Here is a 24,610-nt window from a genome sequence, read left to right on the forward strand (position 1 = left end):
TCAAAATATCTTGCTATTACATTTTTATTTTATACGGGCGTCCTATGATATTAATGATATTTAAAAAAAAGAAAATGTATCGATTTTGATTTTTTTTAAATTGATTTTCCTTTTTTAGTGCATTCAGCATAACATATTTTCGATTTACAGGAAAGAATACACTTTTAAGCCTAGCAAACCCAGCAATTTCAATAGTTAAGATATGAACAAGTAAACTTGACAGATGTGGACTGCGCCAATCCTTTCTGATTGAAATGCGACAGAAGACGAAATAGGCCACATCCTCAGTTATTGAATGGATGAAAGGCCTGGCGACTATTCTAGCTTTTCATTCGACTTTTTTCTCAACTTTAATTTCTGCTAGTCTAGAACATGCCTTCCTTGTCATTAGTCAATCTCATTTTACCTAAAATGCACACAACCAACAAAGTCACAAGCTTTTTGTTCACTTTCTGCCATTTTTTTGTCCTTTTTTCATGTATTCTCGCATGGATCACCTTTCCCCCTTGGTGCTCGCCTTATGAACCTGCATGAAACCTGCACCCAAAAAACGAAACAAATTACGAAAAAAAAAAAAAAACCCAGTCCGGAAGGAGGATCAACTATGACCTTACAGCCGGGAACAGTCATTCAACAAGTACATCAGCATAAGTGGCCACTACGACCCGGAGTTCAGGTGCACGTCAACGGTACCAACAGTCTTACGTTGGCGGCTTCCGGTTCTGTGCTACTTTCACCGGGCGACCAGCAGGCTGATGCGTCCAGTTCTAACAAAAGCAGATCGCGATCTGATTCAACTGGTTCGCTAGCAAATCATCCCAGATCAGATAAACCTGCCGATTGTCAGGCAGTCGAAACGGGCAATCCCTATTACGAAACGTTGCGAGATACTCAAAAACGACGAGGGGGCGGGGACAGTGATTCTGGAGGCGGGATCCAGGCGACGGATTCCGGAAGCGAAAGTACCCGTTCAGTCATCTGTGTCAAAGGACCTTGTCGTCCCAGACCTCTGATTCCTGTGGAATCCCAACAGCAGTTAGTCACCGAAGCGGATCGGACCAACACATCAGCAGCAGGTAGGTTACTAACTCCGCTTACACCACCATCCCATCTGATAATGATTTTGTATCGTAACAAGAAAGTGACACACAATTTTGTTTGTTTCCATATTACTATTTGCTCTGCTACCTATTCCTGATCCTGGCATCGTATGTGTGTCGTTTGGTATCTGTTGCGGCGCACACCTTTTGACTTTTGCTTTGGGTTCGCACCTGCTGTCTTGGTTCCTGCATCATGCCCTAGCAGTCTCCAACCAAGAGAGCGGAACCTCAACTAGAAAGAGGAAGAAGCCGGATGGCAATCTGCCTTCTTCTTCCACTCCAGGTAAGACCCTCAGTCTGTATTGCACGAAAGCACAAACAGCTCGATTTTCCCTTTGAACTTGAATACTTTGCCCTTTGAATTTCTTGGCATCGAGCGTCATTTGTTTTCTATACTGAACGGATAGTCAATGTTTTTTTAATCGTCTCAAATCTCTGTATGTATCGTAGAATTTGAATTGATTTTTTTCATTATAAAATTAAGGATAATTATTTTTCTATAAAATAGAGCCTCAATAAAATGAAAATGATGTTGATTTCCGTTTATGAAATATTTTTCTGAATCTTTTAGCTGTTGCGGCGACTGGGCCGTCTACCAAAAGTGGTAACGATGGTCTTCCAGAAAACAGTAAAGCTTTCTACGAGAACCTTCCCTTCCACGGGCTTCAAACTGCTCCCAACAAAGTGAGTCCGAGTTTACTATTATTCTAATACACGAGTCCTGAGACAAGAGACTCGAGGGTTATTGTCACGATTTCTTATTCAAGGAGAGTAATTACAGAACTCACAAATTAGTTTATTGTTTGTCCATATAGCATAATATTTAGAGTAAGCAGCCGAAGTTTGAATGCACGGTGTTTTGGTGTCTCGCATGTCTGCTTGAATTTTAAAACTTTTGTTTATTTGTCTGACTCTGCATTGCCTGTGTCGGTATGTGGCTATTCGTTCAGGACTTTGCCAGCCGCCCCTCCAGTCAAATGAGTCACACTCCTTCTTCCGGCTACGGATCGGCACGGAGCACTAATCGAACTATTTCGGAAGTGGTCAGTGCGAACGACAGCCTATCGGCCACTCCTCACGGCCCACAGGGTCGTGGTCGGAATTCGCTTCTTAACTCGCTTCATAAGCCTAAAGCGGCAGATGCTGGCTTGCGCTTTCGCTCACTTCGGGTGCCCCGTGCCGTTCCTTCCTCCGCACCGGGTGGTAACAATTCGACTGAATTTGCATGCCAGCCATCCGAAAATGCGGAAACGATTACCTTGCCACTGCATGCGGTGACGTCGCACGAAGAAAATCTGCAGCATGAACAGCAGCAGCTCTCCATTCCCGTGCCTGCACCTCGTTTTCATACACTGAAGCGTCACGCCTACCAAAATATGCCGGCCCCGCTTAAGAATTCCCAAGTGCAGACGAGCCAAGAACATCAAGATAACGCAGACCAGTTCATGCAGGTAATGATGGCGCTGAAAGGTGTCCACTTTTGAGGTGCTTGATTGTTCTTCTTATTAATCATTTCTCTGCATTGAAGCGGGCATGACTTGTTACGTTAAAATTTCATTTCTTTCTCTTCCGACGTCTTAACTCTGTGCATGCATCTTGTGCGGATTCAGCTGGAGCCTGGCGTCATATATTTTGCCGACGCTGTAGTCTTTATTAAACGTGAGTGGTTCGCTATCTCAAAAGTTTAAAAGAATACATACCACTCTCGAGTTGAACCTGCCAACAATTTTGACATCATGTTACAAATGTGCGGATGTAACTGTAAATTAGTAGGCTAGTAGGTCTCTGTTTAGCGGCCTTTTCCCTGTGAAGACTATTTAAAATGCCAATGACAAATTTGATCAAATGATCGAGTCGCATGCCGAGTTTTGATAGTCTTTTGTGTGTTTGTGGATTAACATCATCCGATAGACGAACCCGTTGATCAACTCGACGGAGAGCACGAGCATGACTGATCCACAGCTGCAGCAACAGGCCTGGACACCCCGGCCGCTGGCTCCAGTTCATACCTCCACCTACGATCCTCCCAAACAGCAAACACATCACGCGTCGTCGCCCCGTTTCCCCGCTTTCACTAATCACGCATCCCATCAACCAACCGGCAGCATCGTTTACGCCGATTTGTCTATTGCCCGTGCCACCCCGTTGCAACCCAACCAGAATGAAATGTCTCCGACCGAGTACGCTGTACTGCAGTTTATGAGTGGAGGCCAAGAGGTTCAGGTCTAATCACAACGTAAGGTTTGTATTACTCTTGACACTTTCTTTTCTCGAGAAATACCTAACATTCAAGGTCTTCAAGTCATACTTTTCACAAAAGAGAAAAACTGCAATTTAAAAAAAAAATAGCAACTTTTTCGACTGAACGAATAATCGACATATTCTAAGTACTGTTTTATTCTCTGTAGCCGTTTAAGCCGATCCTGTCTGACCTAGTCTATGCCGACGTCGATGACAAAGATTACGGGCCAACTTACTACAAGAAGGCTAGTATTCTACAAGCGTCAGAAAAGAAAGCTCAGGCGCAAGGACTTCCAGTTCGACCAACTCGTGAAACGCGACTCTAGATTAACAATGCAACGTGTCAAATCGATTTGAATGTCTTCTGGGATATAAAAACAACATAATGGGCTTTTTTTTTAAATCGTCAAACTGATAACTATTACGAAATTCTGGTTCATGAGGTTTGAAGTACCGTAATCTGTTGTTCCCATCCGATGGCAAAAATTTTAACAGAATCGCTTTCGTCTTGAATTTCAAAATCGACTGCAGTTTCATTCTTTCTCTAAACAAATTGGGCGTTATACGTTAAAATGTGTGTGATGCCCTTAGTGGTCGTCTTTGCAATTGATCGGGAGTTGGAGAGGTGTAAATTATAAGGGGGCCCTTCAACCAGTGCTACCAAAATCTGGGAAATGATCGCATAAGTGTACACGTGAATGTTATCAAGCAACAATTTGTGCTGTGATGTTTGTAATGAGTTTCCTCGACATTGTATTCACTCGTGTTCTCGTGTATACAACAGCATATAACCCCCCGTAGCTTATTGGGAAAACTAGTTACCATTGTACTGAGGATACAAAAGATTGATACTGAAATTATGATTATAATAATTTGTTTCCCGAAAGGGAGCACTGTAGATTGTTGTTCATTCACGATTTTTTCTCTCTTCATAAATGAGATTTACATAATAATGTACAGAGTAGGTCGTCTTTTCTGCCAAAGAGAATCCAATCCAAAGATTGGATTGCGATACTATTAAGATCCGACAGCTTAATTTCAGCATCATCTTACGTATTTAAGTTAACTGAACATTTTTTTTAAAGTGTGTACCTTAAATAAATATAAAATGTTCGCCTTGATTTTTGGGGACAGTTTTGCAGCTGGTTCAAGAGTAGCGTGCATTTATTCTAACTAATGCGTCAATAAAAAAAAATACTAGCGTATAAGGTCGCTGTTTGTTGTTAAAAGCGTGTTGAGCTCTTTGCGAGAAACTGTTCTTTTTTCTTTAGCGTTCAAAACTATTTTCACTTGTCTATATATGTGTTGACTCACCATACGTGTGTGTATTAATGTGTATTTATAGTACTGTTTTCTTTCACCTTCATTACAACTGTGAATTTCCCTTTGTTCAACATACTGTGCAGTTTGAATAAAACGCAATGGATCAGACAATAGTAATCGACGTGTTTACCTTGGTTGTTTTTCTCTGAATAAAAATGATGTTCTCATTCGTTGTAATTTTTTCAGCAGCATTTAAAAAATAAGCGGAGTTTTAAGCGTCGCATGAAATTGCAACATCATGCTAAAAGTAGGCTACATTGAGGAAAATGTAAATACCGTACTCAGCGACCGTATGGCAAGGCTTCATTTTTTCAAGGCTTGAGCGCCAAGAAATTTTTAAAATTTTTATTTAAAAGGTTTTCTGCTAGGTGGCGTTTTATATATAGTTTCGAAAACGACCACTAGATGTTTTTAAAATTTTTTTGCCTGTCGTTAACGGCGCGTCATACGTATGCTACGCACCGATCGCACCATAGTTAACGAGAGTTATAAATGAAGGGTGTCATTTGGAGTTTTTGCGTTCCTTATATTAATTTCTGAGTAATAATTTTATCTGAACATAATGGGAATAATATTACTAATCCCAAATTCACGAAAACCGACACGATTGGGCCATTACAAATTGAAAATTTCAGTTAAAAAGATGCTTAATCGGTGTCTGCTCATTCCAGCATTTTTTAAGAGTCTATATAAGGAGGTGTGATCACCTGCTTAAAAAGATAATATTCTACTAAAACTTCAGAATGTTATACATCACTTTGATGCATTTTCCAGTGTTTTCTCTCCAAGGTATGTATTTCCTGACAGGGATATTCATAGCAATTCGATTGTTTTGGGATTTACTCTTTGCACTGTTTGTTGGAGGAGAACAACCGGAATGCACCAAATCCACAACTTCCCAGACCGAGCATGATCACATTAAAAAAAAAAGACTCCTCTCCTTCGAGCTTTCAAAAAATATAGCCGAGGAGCGGAGCGATTGCGACAAGTTCAAACCACCAGAGACTTCGTCGCAACCAGAAGATTTTGTGTTGAATATTTCCTGTTGTTATGAGCCGATTGCAAACGTATTAGGCCTAACAGGGAGCCGGAGCCCGGCAGCAATTCAGCCGGATATAGATTTCAACAGAAAACGTACAATTCGTTCGTACGGTACGAACCACTGCACGAAAAAACTGCAAACAGACGAAACAGACAAAACGACTAACATAATGAAAACGCTAAAAACATTTTTTAAAAATATTTTCCCGGGAAAACAAACAACAAACCAGCACAATCAACCGCGTGACGAGTTTGTCGTTAGAGGAAAACCAGTTCAAATGCTAATTGACTCGGGGAGTCCCGCATCATTTCTTACAAAGCAAGAATGGAAGCGGATCGGAAAGCCACCATTAACTCAAGTAAAAGGTTACTCGTTTGAGGCGATGAGTGGGGAGTGTTTGAAGATAAAGGGTGTGTTCATGGCCAGAGTTGTCTATGAAAACACGAACTACTTTTTACCATTGTATGTTTCGGACAATATGGTAAATAATATTGTTGGACGAAGTTGGCTAGCAGCTATCCACAACGTTGATTGGAACCAAAAAGTTTTCTCCGAAAAAATTGAGCAAGAAAGTCTTAGAGAAATAGGAACATATGCTGAAACCCCAACCTTGAACTTGAATATTAATGGATTCCCAATTAAAGCCCAAATCGATACTGGGTCACAAATAACAGCAATCACAGAAAAAACGTGGGAGGAAATAGGGAAACCAGGATTAAGAAAATCTATTAATCGAGTTGTGGATGCTACCTTAAAAAAAATAGCTGATAAAGGTTTTTGTACTGTTACTATATATGAACGTACATATGAAATAATTGTTTTGAGAGAAACTGAAAAAGTTCAAAATAATATAATAGGAATGGATGTTCTGCAGGATTTGAAGAATATTGATTTAAATGAAATTTTTAAAAACTTAATTAAATAGCATAAAAGATAAATTTTTATTGCTTCTCGTTATTTACGTTAGTGTACGATAATGCGCATTGAATGGTTGTGTAAAAATAAAATAATTGTGAACAAAATTTAAAAAAATGAAGGGAGGGCAGAGGGAAGGAAGAGGAGAAGGTGGGAGAAGACGAAGTAAGAAAGGAAGTAGAAAAGAGGGGAAAAGGAAAAAGGTGGGTCGTTAAGAGAGTATTTCTTTCAAGAGTTCGTGGCCAGTTTTAGTTTTCGTGAAAAGAGGACCGGAGGAGCTGAAGAAGACTCGGAAGAAAAGGACCGGAGCTGATGAAGAAAGATGACCGAAAAAGATGATAACCAATGTTTTATTTAAACTCCTCCCCACGCTCAACACCCTTACGAGCGTGGGGAGTAGCTTAAAACACCCTTACGCTACAGTACATATTCTTCCGTCACACCTGGTGGCGCTACGCTACGCTTTGCTCCGTAACGTTGCGTTAGTGGCAGTGTGAACGCACTTTAAGTGTTGGTAGTGGCAGTCGACACCCAGTTTACTCATAAATCGACCTCGATCATTTCATTTGGCGTGATTTTTCAACCGGCAACCGGTCTTGACGACTCGCCCCAAGTCAAGCTCATCTTCTCAAACATCTTCCAAGAACTTGGTTGTCTGCTGGAGTCGTTGATGGGTCTCGTACTATTTCAGCAAAGGAACGACAACGTCACGATAATCCAAAGAAGCCAATCACGCAGTTCGTCGCTTTCTTCTCTCTTTCTGTGGATCAATCGATGAAATGATCGGCAACAAAACGTTATGATGTGTTGCTTGTCCGCTTAACCGTTTAAAAATTAAGAACATTAAGGAATAATAAATCAAAATTATAAATGAATAATTGGCAGTGAAACAGAAGGCGACAGAAGGCATACTGGCTTTCATGTATTTCCGTGTATTTCCATTAAACATAATACTTCCAACAGCTAGTTGGTACGATAGCACATTTCAAGATCAGAATTTTTGTAATGTATGTTTAATTTCAAATTTGCTTTTTTTGCTTGCAAGTGCCACTCGTAAACATTTCCGTGCGTCAAATTCTTACAGAATTGAATATCGATTTCTTCGACAAACTTGCTATTCGCCATTAGGGTATCTATACCTCGTTTTGTGATGTAATAGCAAAGAGTAAAATGGAACCTTCTTACGTTATTAAATTTGAAACAGCTTATTACGGCGTTCTGTAAAAATTCGTCAGTGAGAGCGTTACAGTAAGTAACCGTAACATCTGTTAGTGTAGGAAAGGACAAAAGAAACTGAAGGATTTCCGACGAAATGTTGTAACCACAATATAGCGTCTCAAGATTCTTCAAAATAAACCGCTCCTTTTCGTTGCGGTAAAGTGTTATTTCGTCTTCAGATAAGACCGTAACGCTTTCGCAATGAGTTTTGAAAAATAAAGAGTTTAAATTAGGACAAAATTTGAAAACAGTCCAAATATCGACGACAGGAAAGAAACAAATGTCAAGAACCTCCAATAAATTTCCAGTATTTTTCAATAAGGGAACCACACTACCTTTAAACGTGATTTCAAATCCTTTATATTCTTTAAGCTCTTTGGGACAATTTAAATGAAATTGTCTGAGGTTTTTTAATGACGTCAAACTTAAAAGATCAGTGTCAGTTAATTCCTTCATGGCAATAATGATAACAGAAGTAAGTGATGACGAAATGAGCTGCACCACTTGTCCCAGACTACCTTTTCTGTATGGAGTGACGTAACCTATTCTAAGATTCACCAAGGAAAACATATTCGGAATTTCCGACAAATTTTGATCCAACCGCTTCTGAATGAACTCTACCAAGACTTCGAAGGTACTTTCATGATGAAGGCTTTTTAACTTTGTTAGATTATTTATGGCCAATTGAGCTCCTTGTTTTGTAACACTAGTGCAGTACATCAGCAAATACTGGAGGGTCTTACATAAACCAGAAGGTTTCTCTAGATCGTCGTAATTGAAACATAGCGATCGAACTCCAATGTCTGTGATTCGCTGGCAGTGGTGAATATCCAACATTCTATTCATGAAACCATTAAAAAAGGCATTTACAAAATGAACAATATTTTAAACAGATTTAGATTTCAGGTACCTTAAATTTTTACAATAATTTCCTATTAGATGTAAACAATTGTCCCCTGCTTTTGTGTATCGCAAGTTCAAAGAAAGCAATTTTCCGAACTGGGGGAAAACTGTCAAGTATTCTTCGGTGTAATAATGAAATCTGAAGAATCTGAGTTGTGGGCTTATCAGATATTCAAGAACAAATGTGTTTGTGGGCTTGCCATAGGTATGGTACGCGAAATTGACGTTGACGATTATTTGTTCTAAGACGCTTATGGCTAAAGAGACATTCAAACATAAATACGACAATGTTTAGGTTTAAGAAGATACATTTTTTTCTAAAAGGCTAACTTTTTTATTTGACTCACGCAGCTGATGAAATGGATTGACAATTTCTTCTAGCTCCATTGGCACTTCATTATTCGTCGATGGTTTAACTGGAAAATCACTATCTTCGATAATAGAGACAATAAATGCTACGCACAGTTGAAAGAGAGATTTTACACTTTTCACGGTAGGCATCTTCGCACTATTTAATTAAAAAAAAACAAGTTTGGAAATATTCACAGATCTGGAGACAAAAACACAATGTCAGCCGAGAAATAAATGACAAGAATTGTAATGAGAAAAACCACGTAGCCCTTATGCCTTTATATTTGCGCATTTTTTCACGATTCCAATGAAAGCATAATAAAATTTAGTTATTCCCACAGGCTATTCCCAATTTCCCATAGGACATTTTGAAAAATATAGAGAATGTGGCGCACCGGCGCCAAAGGTAAAAATAAAGGGTTAAATCTGGCAACGCAAAGAGGCAGACGACGAAACGGGGGGACTGGAGAGAAAAGCATGGACGAGAAAAGTGAAATTCGAGCAGCTAAGAACGAAAAATGGAGAAGCAATCGTGGTGTTTCACATGGTGCCGAAACCCAATTTGACGAATATTTCAGGTTAGCCGATGTACAAAAATGTTCTCCCATCGCGATGTCTAATTGGCCATTTTCTTCTGACAGTAAGTAGCATACTAGCATAGGCCGTCGAAACCAATTTTATGTCAAAACTCGAACGCAGTTGTCGAACTCGAACCTTATTAACTATTATTGCAATAACTTTTTTCGAATACGAACGTAATTTTGTTACAAACTCGAACAACTCGTCGAACACACTTCTGCCAACCTTGAACAACATTTTATTTCGAACTCGAACACAGCCCCAACCAAAATTTTATATCGAACTCGAACGCAGTTACATCGAACTTGTTCAAACACAATTTTTCTTTTGAATTCGAACACAATTGACTCCTTAATCGAACTAACTTATATTTTGTCTTTTTTAATCTCGAAACGACGAATGTATTCCCAATTTGTGTCGAAACCTAACGCAATTTTATTTCGAATTCGAAGTTTAGGACACGTTGAACTCGAACAAGATTTTTCTTCGCACTCGAACACCTCGAACATAATTTTGTCTCGAACTCGAACGAGACTTTATTTCGAACTCGGACGCAACTCGAAAACGATTTCAGTTTGAACTGGAAAACAATTTTGTTTCGAACTCGAACGAAATTTTATGTCAATTTCGTCGAACGCAATTTGATTTCGAATTCGAACACCTCGAACGACCTCGAAAACGATTTCATTTAGAACTCCTACAACTCGAACGCATATATGTTTCATGTCAAACCCGAACGACCCATCGGATCCGAAACGAGAAAGTCAGTTTTTTGAACGCATAAACGCACTAGTCGCCGAAGTCTCGAAAAAACTCGAACATATATTTCGAACTCCATGTATAGGCTATCGTTGCAATGTTCGTATCGTTGCAATGTTCTTATCGTTGCAATTCAGCAAAATAACGTAGATTCGTTCGAAATTTCTATGTCGAATTCGAACGTTAACCAAATTGATTTTAACAAACTCATTACGCAATTTTTGTTAATCGACCTCGAACAACTCGAATTTAATTTTATATCGGAATCGAATACGCTCGCTCGAAAACCATTTCGGACTCTAACATCTCGTAGCTCGTTACACTCTCCTTCGCGGGTGGGACTACCCTTTACCAGCAGACCTGCTAGCAAAGTGGAATAGTTGGGCTGATGGACGAACCAGATTATCGTTTCCGCCTACCGATTTATCATTTTCAGACCGTCACGACATAATTATGTGTGTTTCCGACTCTTCGTCAAACGCATTCGGAGCAGCTACTTTCTTTCGCATACGTATCTAAACGGCAGTGTTAGTTTCGTGATTTTATTGCGTTTTATTGGGCCGTTCATTAACAGTCGAACCAACGGCAACTCCGCGGCAGTACATGTTGCCTGTTGGTAACTGTACGGACCTTCTGTTCGTCGTCAATACTTATTACAGTTTAAGTAGCTTCACATCTATTGCTTCCGTCGAATTCCTAATCAACTCTCAGATCGTCGTATAGCATTCGGAGCAATTAAACGGCAAGTTTCATGTTAGTTTCCTCATGGCATTTTGTCGTTCAGCCACAGTCGGACCAACGGCAACACCGCAGCAGAGCTGCAAATCACGTGAAGCAGAAGCACTCTGAGGGCCGTGATGGGTGCCCGTCCTTTGTGTGTACTAGAAGAGACGAGATGCTCGCCTACTCGACACTTCACGATTGGCGCTTTATTTGTATTACTACAGTCTGGCTTATGAGTGCACCCGTGGTGTACCACCGAAGGAATTTGGTCCTGAGTCTCGCTTGATTTCCTCGCCCACCGTTTCTCATGGGTACGAGACACACTGTCGGTTTTCATATTTCCGAAATCGTCTAGCAGAACAATGAAGCTGTTTAAATGTTTCGACAAGTATGTCTGCTGGTTTCCGTATCGACAGTAGGCCCAATACTCGACAATTATTAAAAGCTCACCTAAATGGTGCATTCATTTCTTGTTGGACAAGGATAATATTTTGGCGTATTTTGGTGGTTTGCCTTTAATATTCTTAATCTAGTGCAGGCTCGCAGCAAGTTTACCACATTTAAATGCGATCCCAGATGAGTAAGAATTCTCCATTCACTGACGAGTGATTCATTGCGGCAGCATTTATTTGGGAGCGGACCATTTTGACGGCCACCGTTTTTGACAGTTGCACTGCTGTTTTTGATCCCATATTAACGTTGTGTGGTGAACCCGCATCTGATCTTGATTCTTACATGTCACCAAAGACGTTCAGGTCTTGAAAAATATTGCGTCGACTGCGGTCAATTAGCAAGAGGGTGGTGTGTATCTGATTCATCAACAGCTTAGGAAGTGTTTGCCATATTATTCAATCGAACTCCTTTGATGGCCGTAGCAAGAGCGGCCCTCCTGGCCTCGGTTGGCGACGCCCTTAATTTAACTGTGAATCAGACCATGCAAGCTTATAACAAAATCAACCGTGCCATCGGCCCATCGCTGGCGCTGGCCGGGACTGTGGCGCACCGGCGCCAAAGGTAAAAATAAAGGGTTAAATCTGGCAACGCAAAGAGGCAGACGACGAAACGGGGGGACTGGAGAGAAAAGCATGGACGAGAAAAGTGAAATTCGAGCAGCTAAGAACGAAAAATGGAGAAGCAATCGTGGTGTTTCACAGAGAAGTTTCATATTGCACTCACAAGCACACAAGCCCTCTTCCCAGTGGAGAAGGCTGGGGATCTTATTAGTCATGTTGTGATCCGTTACAGGTTATTACTCTGGGCCCTGGGGAGGGAAAACGCCACTGGGTGTCGGCCTTCACGATTTAATGCGATTTAATGTTCTCTCACCGTATCGTCTCTTGTCTGATTCTAGTCTATAGCCTACACGTTTCCCCCAAATCGGGTATTTCAGTTTCGCATCTTTCGCACCTCCTTTTCTGTTCCGTATTGAAATTCTTCTTTGTTATGTACGTTTTCTTCTTGATTTTCTTCTAGGACGATTTTTTAAGCGAAGTGGATGGCAACTCAGTGACGGGTGTCGTACGGGATCCCGGATCCTGTTCACAGCTGACGATTAGATGAATAAACAGCGGTTCAACTAATTAGGGCGAAATTTAAAAAGGAGAGGGCAGTGTTGTTGGTGAGAATTGAGAAGAACCTGCTATTCTCTCATCAAAATGAGCATGCTAAGTATGGCGCGCCGTTTACGACATGAAAAAAAAAAAATGCTGGCTGGTGACCGTGATTACTATATCTTAACGTTATTGTAAGAGGCCTCACAAAACCCCCATGCAGGTATCCACAGCGGGGAAAAACCGGACAGCGAATATTGGCAGTTATTCAACAATCACCAAAACATATAAGTTCAATTAATTTTTTTAAATTCGAATTTTGTGTAGCCGGCATCGTATAATGTCATCATAGCAACTGTTTCACTTTCAGTTATTGTTAGAGCAAAGAAATTGATTGATGAGTGTCATAGCTAACGGAATACGTTTTTATTTATTTTGTGATTCATTTATTTGTTAAGGATTCTTATCAATTTGCTAATTTGTACGCCCAGGATTATTAGAGAATATTTGCTATTTTAGTGTAAGGACAAGAGTTACTTAAGAAACTTGAGAAAATTGTAAGTTAAATTTACCTTTTTGTTATATATCCTATCTGTATTGTTAAATTAATTCCAATTCCCCAATAAATGTTTAAGTGTTGTCCTAATTCATAAGTAAAAAATATGTGATAACACAATTCGCACCTAGATGGATCTACCCATGCATACATTGACGACACGCAGGACTGGACAGGAATGGACAGGAACGGACAGGACTTCTTGATCATCTCCAAAATAAGAAAACTAATTTCGGATAAAACATAAGTTTGAATTGATTAATTCTTTTAAGTATGATTGAACATTATTGCTAAAATAGCAAGAGATGATATTATCTAATTTAAAACAATTTTCGTTAAACAATTAATCAAAAAATGGAGCAAAATCAGTGGTGACAGGGGTTTGCTGATGAAATTTTGGGATAGCTAGGTACTATATAAAGAGGGGGCTCTCCACCTACCTTAATCATACGTTCTGTATTAACCTACGAATACGAACTCAAAAACGGAATACGAACTCAAAAACGGGAATGAATACTCAACCAATTCGAAAACTTCCCGGAACGAAAAACGAATTTCCTTTAGTCAAATCCAAAATCGACAATAAGAGACCGGTCAAATTGGCAAAACCAACAGTCAATGCGATCAAACCAATGACTTTGAATCCGGATAAAATCCATTTAGTACCAGCTAATTTCACCATGGCTGATGGGGCCCCACAAATGCCCAAAGTTGGATTCCGTTTTCAAGGATTTGGCTCGACCTCAATCACGGCAGCCATTCCCAAATCCCAGACTATCCGTCCATTACCAACTCATTTGGACAAAAAGATCCATCCGCGTGATTGGTCTTTTTCCCCGAAACCTGAATTGACAAGCGCTATTAAGAAGACTGACGGGACAGATTTGAAACCGAAACCTTTCAAAGCCAACCCTGTTCCCAGCAGTCACTACAATAAGCCTTACCAAACTCCTAAGAAAAGCAAGACTGTAATGACCAAGAAACCTGACGCTAAGAATACGGACGGGACAGATTTGAAGCCTTTCAAAGCCAAACCTGTTCTCTCGACTCCCAAGATAACCAAGACTGAAGTTGCCAAGAAAGGCAACGCTCCCGGACTTGTAAACCGAATGTGGCACTCGATGATTGACCCAATTTTGCATCCGCATAATGAAACATCACCTGAAAAAGTTCCTTTACCCGACAAGAAGAAAAATTTTGACAATTTCACGAGCAAAAGACAATTCCGAGCCAATCCTGCTCCTCCCACCACTTACAACCCGTCGATCCCTGTAGTGTCCCAAAAACGCCTACCTGTCAGGAAAGTAAAAAACAGTAAACATTTGGATGCGGATGAAAAGACTGAGCTGCAGGAATTTGAGTTGACTGAAAAGGAAATTCATAAACAAGTGGATGCCCACAAAGAGATGACTCCGTCTCGTTCCCTGAAGAAAATTGGACCCGAAGAAGAAGATGTCCACAACGCTGACTTACCCGACCATCCCGGATTGGCAAACCGAATGTGGCATTCGATGGTCGATCCGATTTGGCATTCCAAGAAACCGGAACCGGATGAGAAAAGGATTGCAGGAAATGAAGCGGAAGACAAACCGGATGAGAAGCAGACGGATGTTCAGGATGAGGCATCCACTGAAAAAGTCATTACCTCAGAACCGGAAAAGAAGGAAAGTGACACAGGTCATTCTCACCCTAAATTAGAAGAAACTGCTCAGCCGATGGCAGAAAATCCTGTCTTACCTGACCATCCCGGATTAGCAAGCCGAATGTGGCATTCAATTGTCGATCCAATTTTGCATAAAAAACAGGAACCGGATGAGAAATCTATCGCAGAAAATGATGCTGAAGAAAAACCGGATGAAAAGAAGTTGGATGTCCAGGACGAGGTCTTAGTTGATGAGGATCCCCAAACACCAGAAGCCGACACCTCAGAGAAATCTGAACTGGATGTTAAATTGCCGTCCAATCCGGAAGCACACCATGTCAAAAAGATAACAAAGGAGATTGTGACTGTAGCAGCAGTACCGGATGAAAATGAGATTGCACCAAACCCAGAGGCCGATCTGGATCCAATACGAGAGGCTGTTGAGATTTTGCCTTCTACTCGGACAGTTGAATCTCGGTTGGAGACGGAAGCCGCTGGTACCCGGAAGGTAAGGAGACGACATGAAAAGAAACGTCGTCATTCTGAGAGTCATTTGCCTAGACCGAAACACTCTGAAGAGAAACCTGAAAAGCCCGAGGAACCCGTTCGTCCGGGACTACTAAGACGCGCCGTGGGGGGAATCAGTTCGACTGCGCTGTCCGCCGGTAGGTCGGTGTTGTTTGGTGTTGAATCGGTGTTGTCGAGTGTTGGATCGGTGGTCGGGTTGGGGAGAAACAGGACATCAATTTCTATTCCTGAAGAACCGGCTGCTAAGACTGACAAGAAGCATCGTCATCATAAGAAAAAGTCTCATCAGAAACGTACAGGAAAGGATCTATAAGTGACGGCGGTGACTGGTGGAATCAGGAAGGAACGGAGGAATCGAGGAGAAACGGAGGAGGAACCGAGGAGGAACCGAGGAGGAACGGAGTAGGATGACGCGCTACACTGGGGAGATGCTTGAGCAACGACTTTAACAGTTTTCTAGTTTGTCAATCATAAAATGAAATTTCCCTCAATTCAATAAAATAGAATTCAATCCAAATTCAATTTGTTAATCTCAATTAATTTTTTTATAACAAGTAAAAAAGTTTGGATTAAAAGCTAGAATGTCGACAACGGTTGATTACTGATTTCTATCGATATCTTAGCATGGCTATAGCTATAGGCTATATTGGCTAATTAGAATTGGTGTCGTCTGCTTTCGTTTGGAGAGAAAGAGACGAGGTTTAATTTTATCGAGGCTTTAATATTAAAACCATGCTTCAACCTTAAGCCTAAATACCATGCTTTAAGTTTAATAAGAAAACGGGACGATCAATTTGGGAAACGTACATGGCTGCACGATGAATAGCACAAAAAATAAAATTACGAAAATGTGGTCGTCTTGTCAACTCAGGTCGCGTATCTTTATGGAATCGCTTCATACACACTCCATGTTTTTAGAAGAAGAGAAACCTGCTTTTAATTTGGGTGCCATCTTTTTCCTGATACAGCCGAGCGAAATATCGTCCGGATTGCGCCGATTATGTCTCAAAAACAGGCCGTCGCTAGTTGTTTCCAACGTGCGTCTAGACGGAAGTTGAAAGATATTTTTATAGAAATGATTCCGGCCGCCTTTAGCGTTTCAGTGTTATCTCATTTTCAGTTATTTTGTTTTCAGTGTTTCAGCGGATCACTCAACTTCAAAAGATTCTCTTCGCCTTGTGTAATCACGGAATAATGATCCAACAGAAATTTTCATCAGCTTCGTCATCAAGCCAGTTGTTTTCATATAGCCTACTTTAAAAGATTATTCTCAGCCATAGACGGTTGACTGCTCCATGGAATACAATTTATAGTGTGTTACTAGCTCATCATCAACAACTTTTACTGCAGCAGCAACAACAATGGAGTCAACAATAATTTCGACTTCGGCCGGATTGCGGATACTTAGTTATGAGTATTGCAGCCGTCAGCGCGGTAGACAGCGGCCGTGGAACTTATTCTGAACAGCATTCGTCGTCATCTATTCCCATCATAATCATGAACAGCCGAGTCATCCTTCGCAACAATTATTGGTAATTGAGTTACTTTTCCATTATTATACAAACAGAGCCCAGTTAAAGTTTACTTCACGTCGCAGTGTAAAACATGCTATTCTGCAGCATTAAACAAATAAGCGAAATTTTAAGCGTCGCGTGATATTGCAACATCGTCTTTAAAAAATATTGAGGATAATGTGAATACCGTACCCAACGACCGGATGGCAAGGAATGCCACACCGGCTTGAGCGCCAAGAAATTTTTTAAATAGTTTAAAAGATTTTCTGCTAGGTGGCGTTTCTGTTATTTACGAAGGTAGTCTGTAGACTTGGTAGGCTACTAACTTTATAGTTTATACGGTGAAATGATTGATTTATAATCGTCGGACGTTTAATATGAGTCGATCAATTTTTGAAAATTTTAAGGTGAAGATAACATTTTGTAGGAATAAATTCAATAGTAAATAAAAAGGAAAATGTAAAAAAAAATAATGCTTGCGTGGTATGTCGTTTACTTTTCAGATTAACAAGAACTGTCTTGTTCCAGTCGAATTCCGTTTCATTCGGTGCAAAATTATCATTAAAGAAAAAGAATATGACACCTTTGAATGGATGGACAGCCAACTGTGGAAAGTATTATAGCAGCTTTAAGTTAAGAAAAAATAAAAAAAATTTCAAATCATTTTCTATTTTAAGGAGTTGATAGAAGCAACCAAGACAGTTTTTCAAACATATGGCACCTTCAGTAAACTTTCTGCATTTGAACCTACTTCCACTTCAACTCCCAACTTAAAATTAGCATTCATAGTGAAGGACAATGACCTCAAACAGCCCATTTTCATGGAACCAAAAACAGGCAAACTAGGTTGTTTAAATTTAGACAATGTCCTATAACTTGTATTGACATAATTATTTTAGGGTTGTATGAATCATTGTCAAATTGTGAAAAAATGTTGATTATGAGTGTTAGTTTGAACAAGCCTGAAATCAAGCTAAAGGATTTGCACACAGCTTTATCACAGCAGAACCAGGAAGAAAGGCAGATAAAGATAAGCAGCTACTTTGTCTAGGCGTGCTACTACTATGTTAATTGTGACAATTTTGTAAAATAAACAAACATTGACCGAGAATAATAATCATTCCGCAAATACAAAGGACTAATGCGTGGATATTTATTTTGGTGTCTGCTTTGATTGGCTGCGTAATAGTGGTAGACGTCGTTAGAGGTCGTTCAACCTCTGATACAAGTTTTCTCTTTCTTTCTTTCACCCTGTCATCACGTGATCTGACGTAAGTTTTTGCAAAATTGAGGTCACACTGTCACAGTATATTTCTCGTGGCTTGCAAGTGTTTCTGAGATGCTGCGCTACCTTCTTTGAGTGATATTGAAATTTCTTTCTTCTACAAGTCTTTCATAGCTTAAAGCAAATATGTTTACTTCAATACCTTGCAGGTGCCTCTTATTCCGCACGATTTCGTCATCCAGGTGCGGATTTTTGTGTCAACGACTTTCTCTTGTGACTTTTAATGGAAAAGACATCACAATGTCTAATGAACAACAAAAACATTTTAAAAGATATTCGTCTGTAAGATATTTCCATCATTCATCCAGCAACCAAGCGATCAGAAAAGCTGGTATGGGAACATCAGGATCACAAGCACCTACTCAGAACAGAACTCAAGTCAGTGGAAATCAGCAGCGAAGACAAGCATATGCATATGGATGTGCAAATCTTTTATATGAAGAATCAGAGATTGATCCCATCAAACTCAAAGAGAAGAAACTTCGTTATCGATTGAGTTCTTTAAGAAAATGGGAGTATACAAAGTTTGGCAGAGAGCTTCAACAACGAAAAATCAGGCCCCCAGCACAGTCTCTTAAGTTTACAGTTCTATCTTACAATGTGTTGGCTCAACATCTTTTGGAAGAACATACTTACCTGTACAGGAAAGCAGATCCTGAGGCTCTTGACTGGAACAGTCGTGCTGAAAGAATTCTACGAGAAGTTAGAGACAATCAAGCAGATGTTTTATGCCTTCAAGAGGTTCAATCAGACCACTACGAAACATTCTATGTTCCCAAACTCACAGCAATGGGTTTTACGGGAGTTTTCAAGAAGCGAACCGGGGACAAACCGGATGGATGCGCTATATTTTTCCGAGATTCCAAGTTTGAATTGAAGAATAGCATATCAGTTGAATACTGCAAGCCAGACGTAGAGCTTCTTGACCGAGACAATATTGGTCTAATAGCATTACTTACCCCGCGCATTTTGCACTCAAGAAATTCTGCAGATGAAGATTTACCGTTTATCGTTGTTGCTACCACACATCTTCTTTACAATCCGAGACGACACGATATTAAGCTTGCTCAATTACAGCTGCTTTTCGCAGAATTAGACCTCATCGCTTTCAATTCAAGTAAAGCAACTTCCAAGAACAATAATGGAATTTCTTACCACCCCACAATCCTGACAGGAGATTTCAACTTGACACCGAACACTAGCATCTACGACTTCATCACACGTGGTTCTCTACAATTTAAAGGACTAAGTCGAAGGCAATTGACTCCTGAGGATCGTGGACACGTGCTTGATAAGGAATTGATACCACCGCATCTGAATGTCACAGACCAGTGCCAACACCTCCATGCAACTGAACGACGAATACCTCTTGTGGGCCATTCAAGCTCTCAATTGTCAAATGGTGAATCTTCTGTCGAACGGTTTTCCACTGGCCAGCTATCACATCAGCTTCAGTTGCAATCCGTTTATCCTCATCGTCTAAACCGTTTAAATGGAGCTAATGAAGCGACCACTTTCCAGAACGAATGGGTCACTGTTGACTACATTTTTCACAAGTATTCTTATCACATTTCGTCATATTTTTATAATTAAACTAATTCATGTGTTTTGTTAACAGCGGTTTTCAATTCAAGAACCCGAACCTGCAGTTGCTAAGTCGCTTAGGACTATTAGCGGGACAAGAATTAGATGGCCTTGGGGGCTTGCCATCATTGGCTTCACCTTCTGATCACTTGCCATTGGTAGCCCGTTTCCTCTGGAAGTATAAAGGACTTTAAATAAGAGTTACCAAAATGTCATTTGTATATATTATCCTGGAAATTTAATGTCAGAACACGACGGGTTGAAAACTCTTTGAAACTTTAGTCACTTCTCACTGAAAGTAATATCCTGATAGTCTGTTAATCATACAGTACATTACATGTATTATGGTCTGTAAAGAAATTCTGAAATAACAAAATTCTTTTCCATATATAACTGCACTCTGTAGTTTGTTTATGTCTTTTTTTCATAAAAATTTGTTTGAGCATCTTTTGTGGTTAAATCTATCAAATAGACACTTGGATCATTTATTTGTCGGAAATTTGTTTCTAAAGGATTAGTACAACTTAAAAAAAAAATAACTTTACATTATGATTTATTAAAATATAAACGAAGAAGAAAAAAAAACTTTTTCGAAGTTATTTGTGCTTTTACGAATTGCTTAAAGATGGAATATATTAAGTAACATATTGCTACTGGAAGGCGATTTTATCGACGATTTTTTGCTGAGCTTGGCAGCTTGATAAACATTGCAACCCGGAGTGGCAGAAATTTGAATTTGAAAACAAGTTATCAGTAGGGTGCAGCTCACGCCAATGCCAACTCGAAAGATAAACCATTGATCAACAGTAAACAGAATCAAGAATCAATTTGAAATATAATCTAGAACCGGCGGATGTTTTTTTTTACGTTCGAGACACTTCGCAAAAATAATCTGTATTTTTCAACCAATGAACAAAATAAAAATCGTCGAACCTTCTCGGGTCAATAATGAGTTGACGTAGGCTACCGTACGTCTGCACGAGGATGTCGACTATTTAACTATTAGGTCCAATACTAAATATAATCAAGGTAAGTTCTGAGTTTAGGGCTTTCGGGAGAGACACTTAATTCACGTTTGCTTACTTGAAGATTTATTAGGCTAGTTCGCTACAATACACACAAAGGAAATATTTGTCTAATAACTTGTCCGAAATATCTTGCAGCTACTACAATAAATCCAAATCTAGTAATAAGAATCAAAATTTAAATAACTTAATGTATTTAGAAATAATTCTCAACTGATATTTTTCTCAAAAATTTTCGTGGGTAAAAATATATGCTTTATACTCGGGTAAACAGATGGCATTGTAAACAGTGTTCACAAAATTGGGTTGAACGCCGCGGCCCGAAATATTTACTGCGTCATTCATGTTTGGTGTACACAGAACACAGTTTTGAAAGTGGCAGCGGTGGCAGGCAGCAGGGCAGAGTTGATTCTGCTACATTGTTGGTTTGCTACTGCCCTACTGTGGGCACTGGAATCTGGATATCAGTGCATGGGTGCATCAGTCAGACACTTGACAGTCTCTTTGAACACAGGTCATTGATTCGTATCAATATCACGTCAGTGATCACAGAAGGGATCAAACTGTATACTGCGAAAATGTAATTATTTAACTACATTATTAAACAATAAAATCAATAATTTTTATTGTTGTATTGATTGTCCATATGTATTTAATGGGTATTTTTTATGCTAGAGTTTTTTAAAACAGGTGGCTGTAGCGATAGCAAAAGAATGACGACGGACTCGAGAACGAAGTCGTACTATTACGTGGCACGATTAGCAATCTTCTTGTTCATAGCAAGTGCGGTAAATGGAGATGTCTGTCAGACTTATGCTGGGGGTGCTGTCTATCCAAGAGAAACAGGAAAAAGCAGTGGCCATTCGTTGCAATGGACAAAAGCCATGAGTATACTTTTATTACATTTGTGAATAATAAAATATATGATATTTAAAATCAGCATTATTTCTAAAATACAGTTTTTAATTGATCAGTCAGAATTTTTCTACATATTTGTTGACATTTAGGAAAATTAATTGGTTATCAAACATTGAATTAAAAATATATGAACTGCAAACAATTTTAATGTTCATTATTTACTTTCTTATTTTAGTTTCAAAGCAAGCTCCTCTATGGGAGGGTACAGCGGTAAATACCTTATATTTGTATTTTCTTTGTATGCATTCTTTCATTATATATATTTTTTTAATTTCCTGTTTAGGTGGTTAATGGCTCATTTAAGGACCTTAAATTGACTGATTACAAAGGCAAATACTTGGTCTTCTTCTTCTATCCCCTGGACTTTACTTTTGTCTGTAAGCTGTTTTATTATTCTTTCTAATCTTTCTGTAAAACAACCATCAAAAAACATTATTTTATATGAATGTCTTTGCAGGTCCCACAGAAATTTTGGCATTCAATGATAGAATTCAAGAATTTCGCGCGCTTAACACTGAACTTGTGGTAAAAAGTACATTTCATTTTAAAATTTAACTCAGCAGCTAATCCAGTTATTTCATAGGCTTGTTCAGTGGACTCACATTTCACTCACTTGGCTTGGGTTAACACTCCTCGAAAGGAAGGTGGACTCGGTCCTCTAAACATTCCGTTGCTCTCAGATTTATCACACAAGATTTCCACCGACTATGGTAGCTTTTTTCACAGTACTTAGCCTTATAAATTTGCACCTACTTTATAATTTTTATATATTAATAGGTGTCTATTTGGAAGATGTTGGACATACACTTAGAGGTTTATTCATTATCGATGATAAGCAAGTTTTGAGGCAAATCACAATGAATGACTTGGTAATTTTAATGTGTAGAAATAGGATTTTCCAGTTTAGGATTTGTAATAATAAGCAATATGTGTTTCTACTCAGCCTGTTGGTAGGTCTGTTGATGAAACCTTGAGGCTTGTTCAAGCCTTTCAATATACCGATAATCACGGAGAAGTTTGTCCTGCTGGATGGAAACCCGGAGCCGACACGGTAAGGGATGAAAATAAGTAAAACGCGAAATAAGTAATGCTATGAAATTTTCCTCATTAGATTATTCCCCATCCGATCGAGAAAAAACTATACTTCGAGAAACAAAAGGATGAAATTTGAATTATTAATTCACAAAAAAGATTCAATTTTGAATTGATTGTTGGTTATTGGGTTCAAGTTAAATAAATTGGATCAACAATATTTTAAATTGTTTTAAATTGAGTTTTTAATAATACAAATTGAATCTACTGACGCCAGGATAGACTGATGAGAGTAATAAAGGAAACCTGTTCAAAAAGTCTAGTTAATTCCCTAACTCTTATACTCCTCCTCACCCATCATTAGAATTGTATTTTTTGTCCAGAAAAACATGGCCAAATAAATCCATATAACAAGTCATGAGTGCCCTGTGGTACAGAGGCGCCGTTTTGTAGCAAGTTATTAACGAGGGAAAGCATATTAAAGCATTTAGTTTATTTTTAATCATCATCTTTGTTGGCACCAGAATCAGATAGTTCATTTTCACTACTGTCTGTTGATTCATATACACACTGAGGTCTGTTTGTATTTACAAACAAATCATCACTTCCTGAAGAACTATCATCATCATCAGAACTAATGTCTGCACAAACTTCTGTTGAAGCTAATGGGACAAATTCCTTGGGCCTAAAGTTACATTTGAGATTTAAATGCTTCAGCAAATAAACATGGATAATGCATGGACTATTTGACTTACCATTTCCCCTGACTCTGAATGTACTTGATTTGCTCTGCATACAGAATGGCAACAATTTCTGCCTTTACTTTTTCTCCTTCTTCAATGGGCTGAATCAAGACAAAATCACCTCGCTTAATCCACACATTTTTCCTAAATTTTGTTGGCATAGAAACTAAATATTTTTCACCTTCAGAAGTTTCTATTTCATGCAAATTATTTCCTTTTCCTCCTAATATCTAGAGATAATGTAATAATAAAATATTGTTTTCAGTAACATTTAAAAAATATAAAAAAGCCAAAAATTTCTTAATATAATTACATACCTTAACTATTTTCTGATTATCTTCAGGGAGCACATAATCATCCAATACCTCCTTTGTGACATGCTTTCTTTTTGTAGCTTTGGACATCCGGAAAAATGTTTATTTCTGATTTTTCTTACTATTCTCTGAAGAGACGAGAATCGAAAACACGTGTACGTAAAGTAGCAGAACACAAACGAACGCGCACAATGACAGCACTGTAGCAGAAGACGCAAGTTTGACAGATTCTGGCTTGCATTGCCGGAGGCTGCGCGATTTTTACGACCAATGTATAATTTTTTAACTGTTAACCATAAAGCATAAACTGCGACCAATGACCAAGAAATCCAAAGATAAACGTACAACTAAACATCACGAATAAGTTCATCCTTTTTTAAAATGAACTGCCATGCGAAAACTGAAAATCCTCGTCCGGACTATCTAGTATCTACAGTCAAGTGGTGCAAAAAGAGCAAGAATTTAAGCGCCTCTCGCGGCTCTTCTGGGACTTCCTAATCGTTAATACATTTATTTCCCTCATTAAATCTAAAAACAAAAGTGTTAAATTATCTTTACTTGTTTCTTTTCCTACTGATGAAGTGATGAGACAGGTAAGGCAACCTTCAATGCTTCCACATCACACGGTATGTTGTTTTGAGTTTTGACATTCCTGAATTTCGAACTTTGAAGATTGAATTGTGCAGGCTACACATATTTTTAAATAATTCCAATTAAATATATTTGAACGTGGATTTGTATGAAATCATCCCAAGAATAATCAGT

At 39.0% G+C, this 24,610-nt stretch overlaps 5 protein-coding genes across 14 annotated transcripts in view; 4 read left to right on the forward strand and 1 right to left on the reverse strand.

Moving 5' to 3' along the window:
• Nucleotides 1-4,833, forward strand: part of LOC124338080 (hemicentin-1-like) — a 39,958-nt gene extending 35,125 nt beyond the window's left edge. For 2 of the 9 annotated variants that reach the window (XM_046792136.1, XM_046792138.1), the window contains 6 exons: nt 586-1,076; nt 1,303-1,383; nt 1,672-1,784; nt 2,051-2,551; nt 3,012-3,341; nt 3,509-3,643. In XM_046792136.1, the coding sequence (XP_046648092.1) occupies nt 586-1,076; nt 1,303-1,383; nt 1,672-1,784; nt 2,051-2,551; nt 3,012-3,329 (1,504 nt within the window). In that variant the 3' untranslated portion in view covers nt 3,330-3,341; nt 3,509-3,643. Of the gene's footprint in view, nt 1-585; nt 1,077-1,302; nt 1,384-1,671; nt 1,785-2,050; nt 2,552-2,710; nt 2,760-3,011; nt 3,342-3,508 lie in introns of those variants that run through there. The other 7 variants (XM_046792137.1, XM_046792139.1, XM_046792140.1 and 4 more) reach the window with 7 other exon arrangements.
• A 12,399-nt stretch (nt 4,834-17,232) lies between these two features.
• On the forward strand, nt 17,233-18,094 carry LOC124335793. Of its 2 annotated transcripts, none has more exons than XM_046789250.1 (4): nt 17,233-17,351; nt 17,448-17,558; nt 17,622-17,790; nt 17,844-18,094. In XM_046789250.1, the coding sequence occupies exons 1-4, from the start codon at nt 17,322-17,324 to the stop codon at nt 17,993-17,995; spliced, it is 462 nt and encodes a 153-aa protein (XP_046645206.1). In that variant the 5' UTR covers nt 17,233-17,321; the 3' UTR covers nt 17,996-18,094. The 2 variants fall into 2 exon arrangements, with proteins under 2 accessions (XP_046645206.1, XP_046645207.1); XM_046789251.1 differs by having other exon boundaries at nt 17,622-17,781.
• LOC124335792 (protein angel homolog 2-like) lies at nt 18,056-20,301 on the forward strand. Its single transcript, XM_046789248.1, has 3 exons — nt 18,056-18,215; nt 18,379-19,785; nt 19,848-20,301. Exons 2-3 carry the CDS (start codon nt 18,470-18,472, stop codon nt 20,005-20,007), a joined length of 1,476 nt encoding a protein of 491 aa, XP_046645204.1. The 5' UTR covers nt 18,056-18,215; nt 18,379-18,469; the 3' UTR covers nt 20,008-20,301.
• Nucleotides 20,302-21,181: 880 nt separating this feature from the next.
• On the forward strand, nt 21,182-23,008 carry LOC124338153 (peroxiredoxin-4-like). Its single transcript, XM_046792228.1, has 9 exons — nt 21,182-21,418; nt 21,514-21,726; nt 21,932-21,966; nt 22,040-22,133; nt 22,214-22,281; nt 22,340-22,466; nt 22,534-22,625; nt 22,700-22,807; nt 22,868-23,008. The coding sequence occupies exons 2-9, from the start codon at nt 21,552-21,554 to the stop codon at nt 22,925-22,927; spliced, it is 759 nt and encodes a 252-aa protein (XP_046648184.1). The 5' UTR covers nt 21,182-21,418; nt 21,514-21,551; the 3' UTR covers nt 22,928-23,008.
• Nucleotides 23,009-23,262: 254 nt separating this feature from the next.
• LOC124338154 (probable RNA-binding protein EIF1AD) lies at nt 23,263-24,258 on the reverse strand. Its single transcript, XM_046792229.1, has 3 exons — nt 23,849-24,258; nt 23,544-23,761; nt 23,263-23,473 (listed from the first exon to the last, which is right to left on the reverse strand). The coding sequence occupies exons 1-3, from the start codon at nt 23,933-23,935 to the stop codon at nt 23,287-23,289; spliced, it is 492 nt and encodes a 163-aa protein (XP_046648185.1). The 5' UTR covers nt 23,936-24,258; the 3' UTR covers nt 23,263-23,286.
• Nucleotides 24,259-24,610: the final 352 nt, after the last annotated feature.

The sequence above is a fragment of the Daphnia pulicaria genome, chromosome 4 (assembly GCF_021234035.1).
Source record: "Daphnia pulicaria isolate SC F1-1A chromosome 4, SC_F0-13Bv2, whole genome shotgun sequence".
Taxonomy (NCBI): Eukaryota; Metazoa; Arthropoda; class Branchiopoda; order Diplostraca; family Daphniidae; genus Daphnia; species Daphnia pulicaria.

What these genes read in the sequence shown, in the direction of transcription:
- LOC124335793 (XM_046789250.1), top strand. Translation starts at nt 17,322, where the DNA reads ATGAGTCGATCAATTTTTGAAAATTTTAAG. An exon ending in TGGACAGCCAACTGTGGAAA is followed by an intron (nt 17,559 to 17,621) that starts GTATTATAGCAG and finishes TTCTATTTTAAG; the next exon opens with GAGTTGATAGAAGCAACCAA. An exon ending in ACCAAAAACAGGCAAACTAG is followed by an intron (nt 17,791 to 17,843) that starts GTTGTTTAAATT and finishes TAATTATTTTAG; the next exon opens with GGTTGTATGAATCATTGTCA.
- LOC124335792 (XM_046789248.1), top strand. Translation starts at nt 18,470, where the DNA reads ATGTCTAATGAACAACAAAAACATTTTAAAAGATATTCGTCTGTAAGA. An exon ending in GTTGACTACATTTTTCACAA is followed by an intron (nt 19,786 to 19,847) that starts GTATTCTTATCA and finishes TTTTGTTAACAG; the next exon opens with CGGTTTTCAATTCAAGAACC.
- LOC124338153 (XM_046792228.1), top strand. Translation starts at nt 21,552, where the DNA reads ATGACGACGGACTCGAGAACGAAGTCGTACTATTACGTGGCACGATTA. An exon ending in CTCTATGGGAGGGTACAGCG is followed by an intron (nt 21,967 to 22,039) that starts GTAAATACCTTA and finishes TTTCCTGTTTAG; the next exon opens with GTGGTTAATGGCTCATTTAA. An exon ending in GGAAACCCGGAGCCGACACG is followed by an intron (nt 22,808 to 22,867) that starts GTAAGGGATGAA and finishes TTTCCTCATTAG; the next exon opens with ATTATTCCCCATCCGATCGA.
- LOC124338154 (XM_046792229.1), bottom strand. Translation starts at nt 23,935, where the DNA reads ATGTCCAAAGCTACAAAAAGAAAGCATGTCACAAAGGAGGTATTGGAT. An exon ending in ATAATCAGAAAATAGTTAAG is followed by an intron (nt 23,762 to 23,848) that starts GTATGTAATTAT and finishes CATTATCTCTAG; the next exon opens with ATATTAGGAGGAAAAGGAAA. An exon ending in ATTCAGAGTCAGGGGAAATG is followed by an intron (nt 23,474 to 23,543) that starts GTAAGTCAAATA and finishes ATGTAACTTTAG; the next exon opens with GCCCAAGGAATTTGTCCCAT.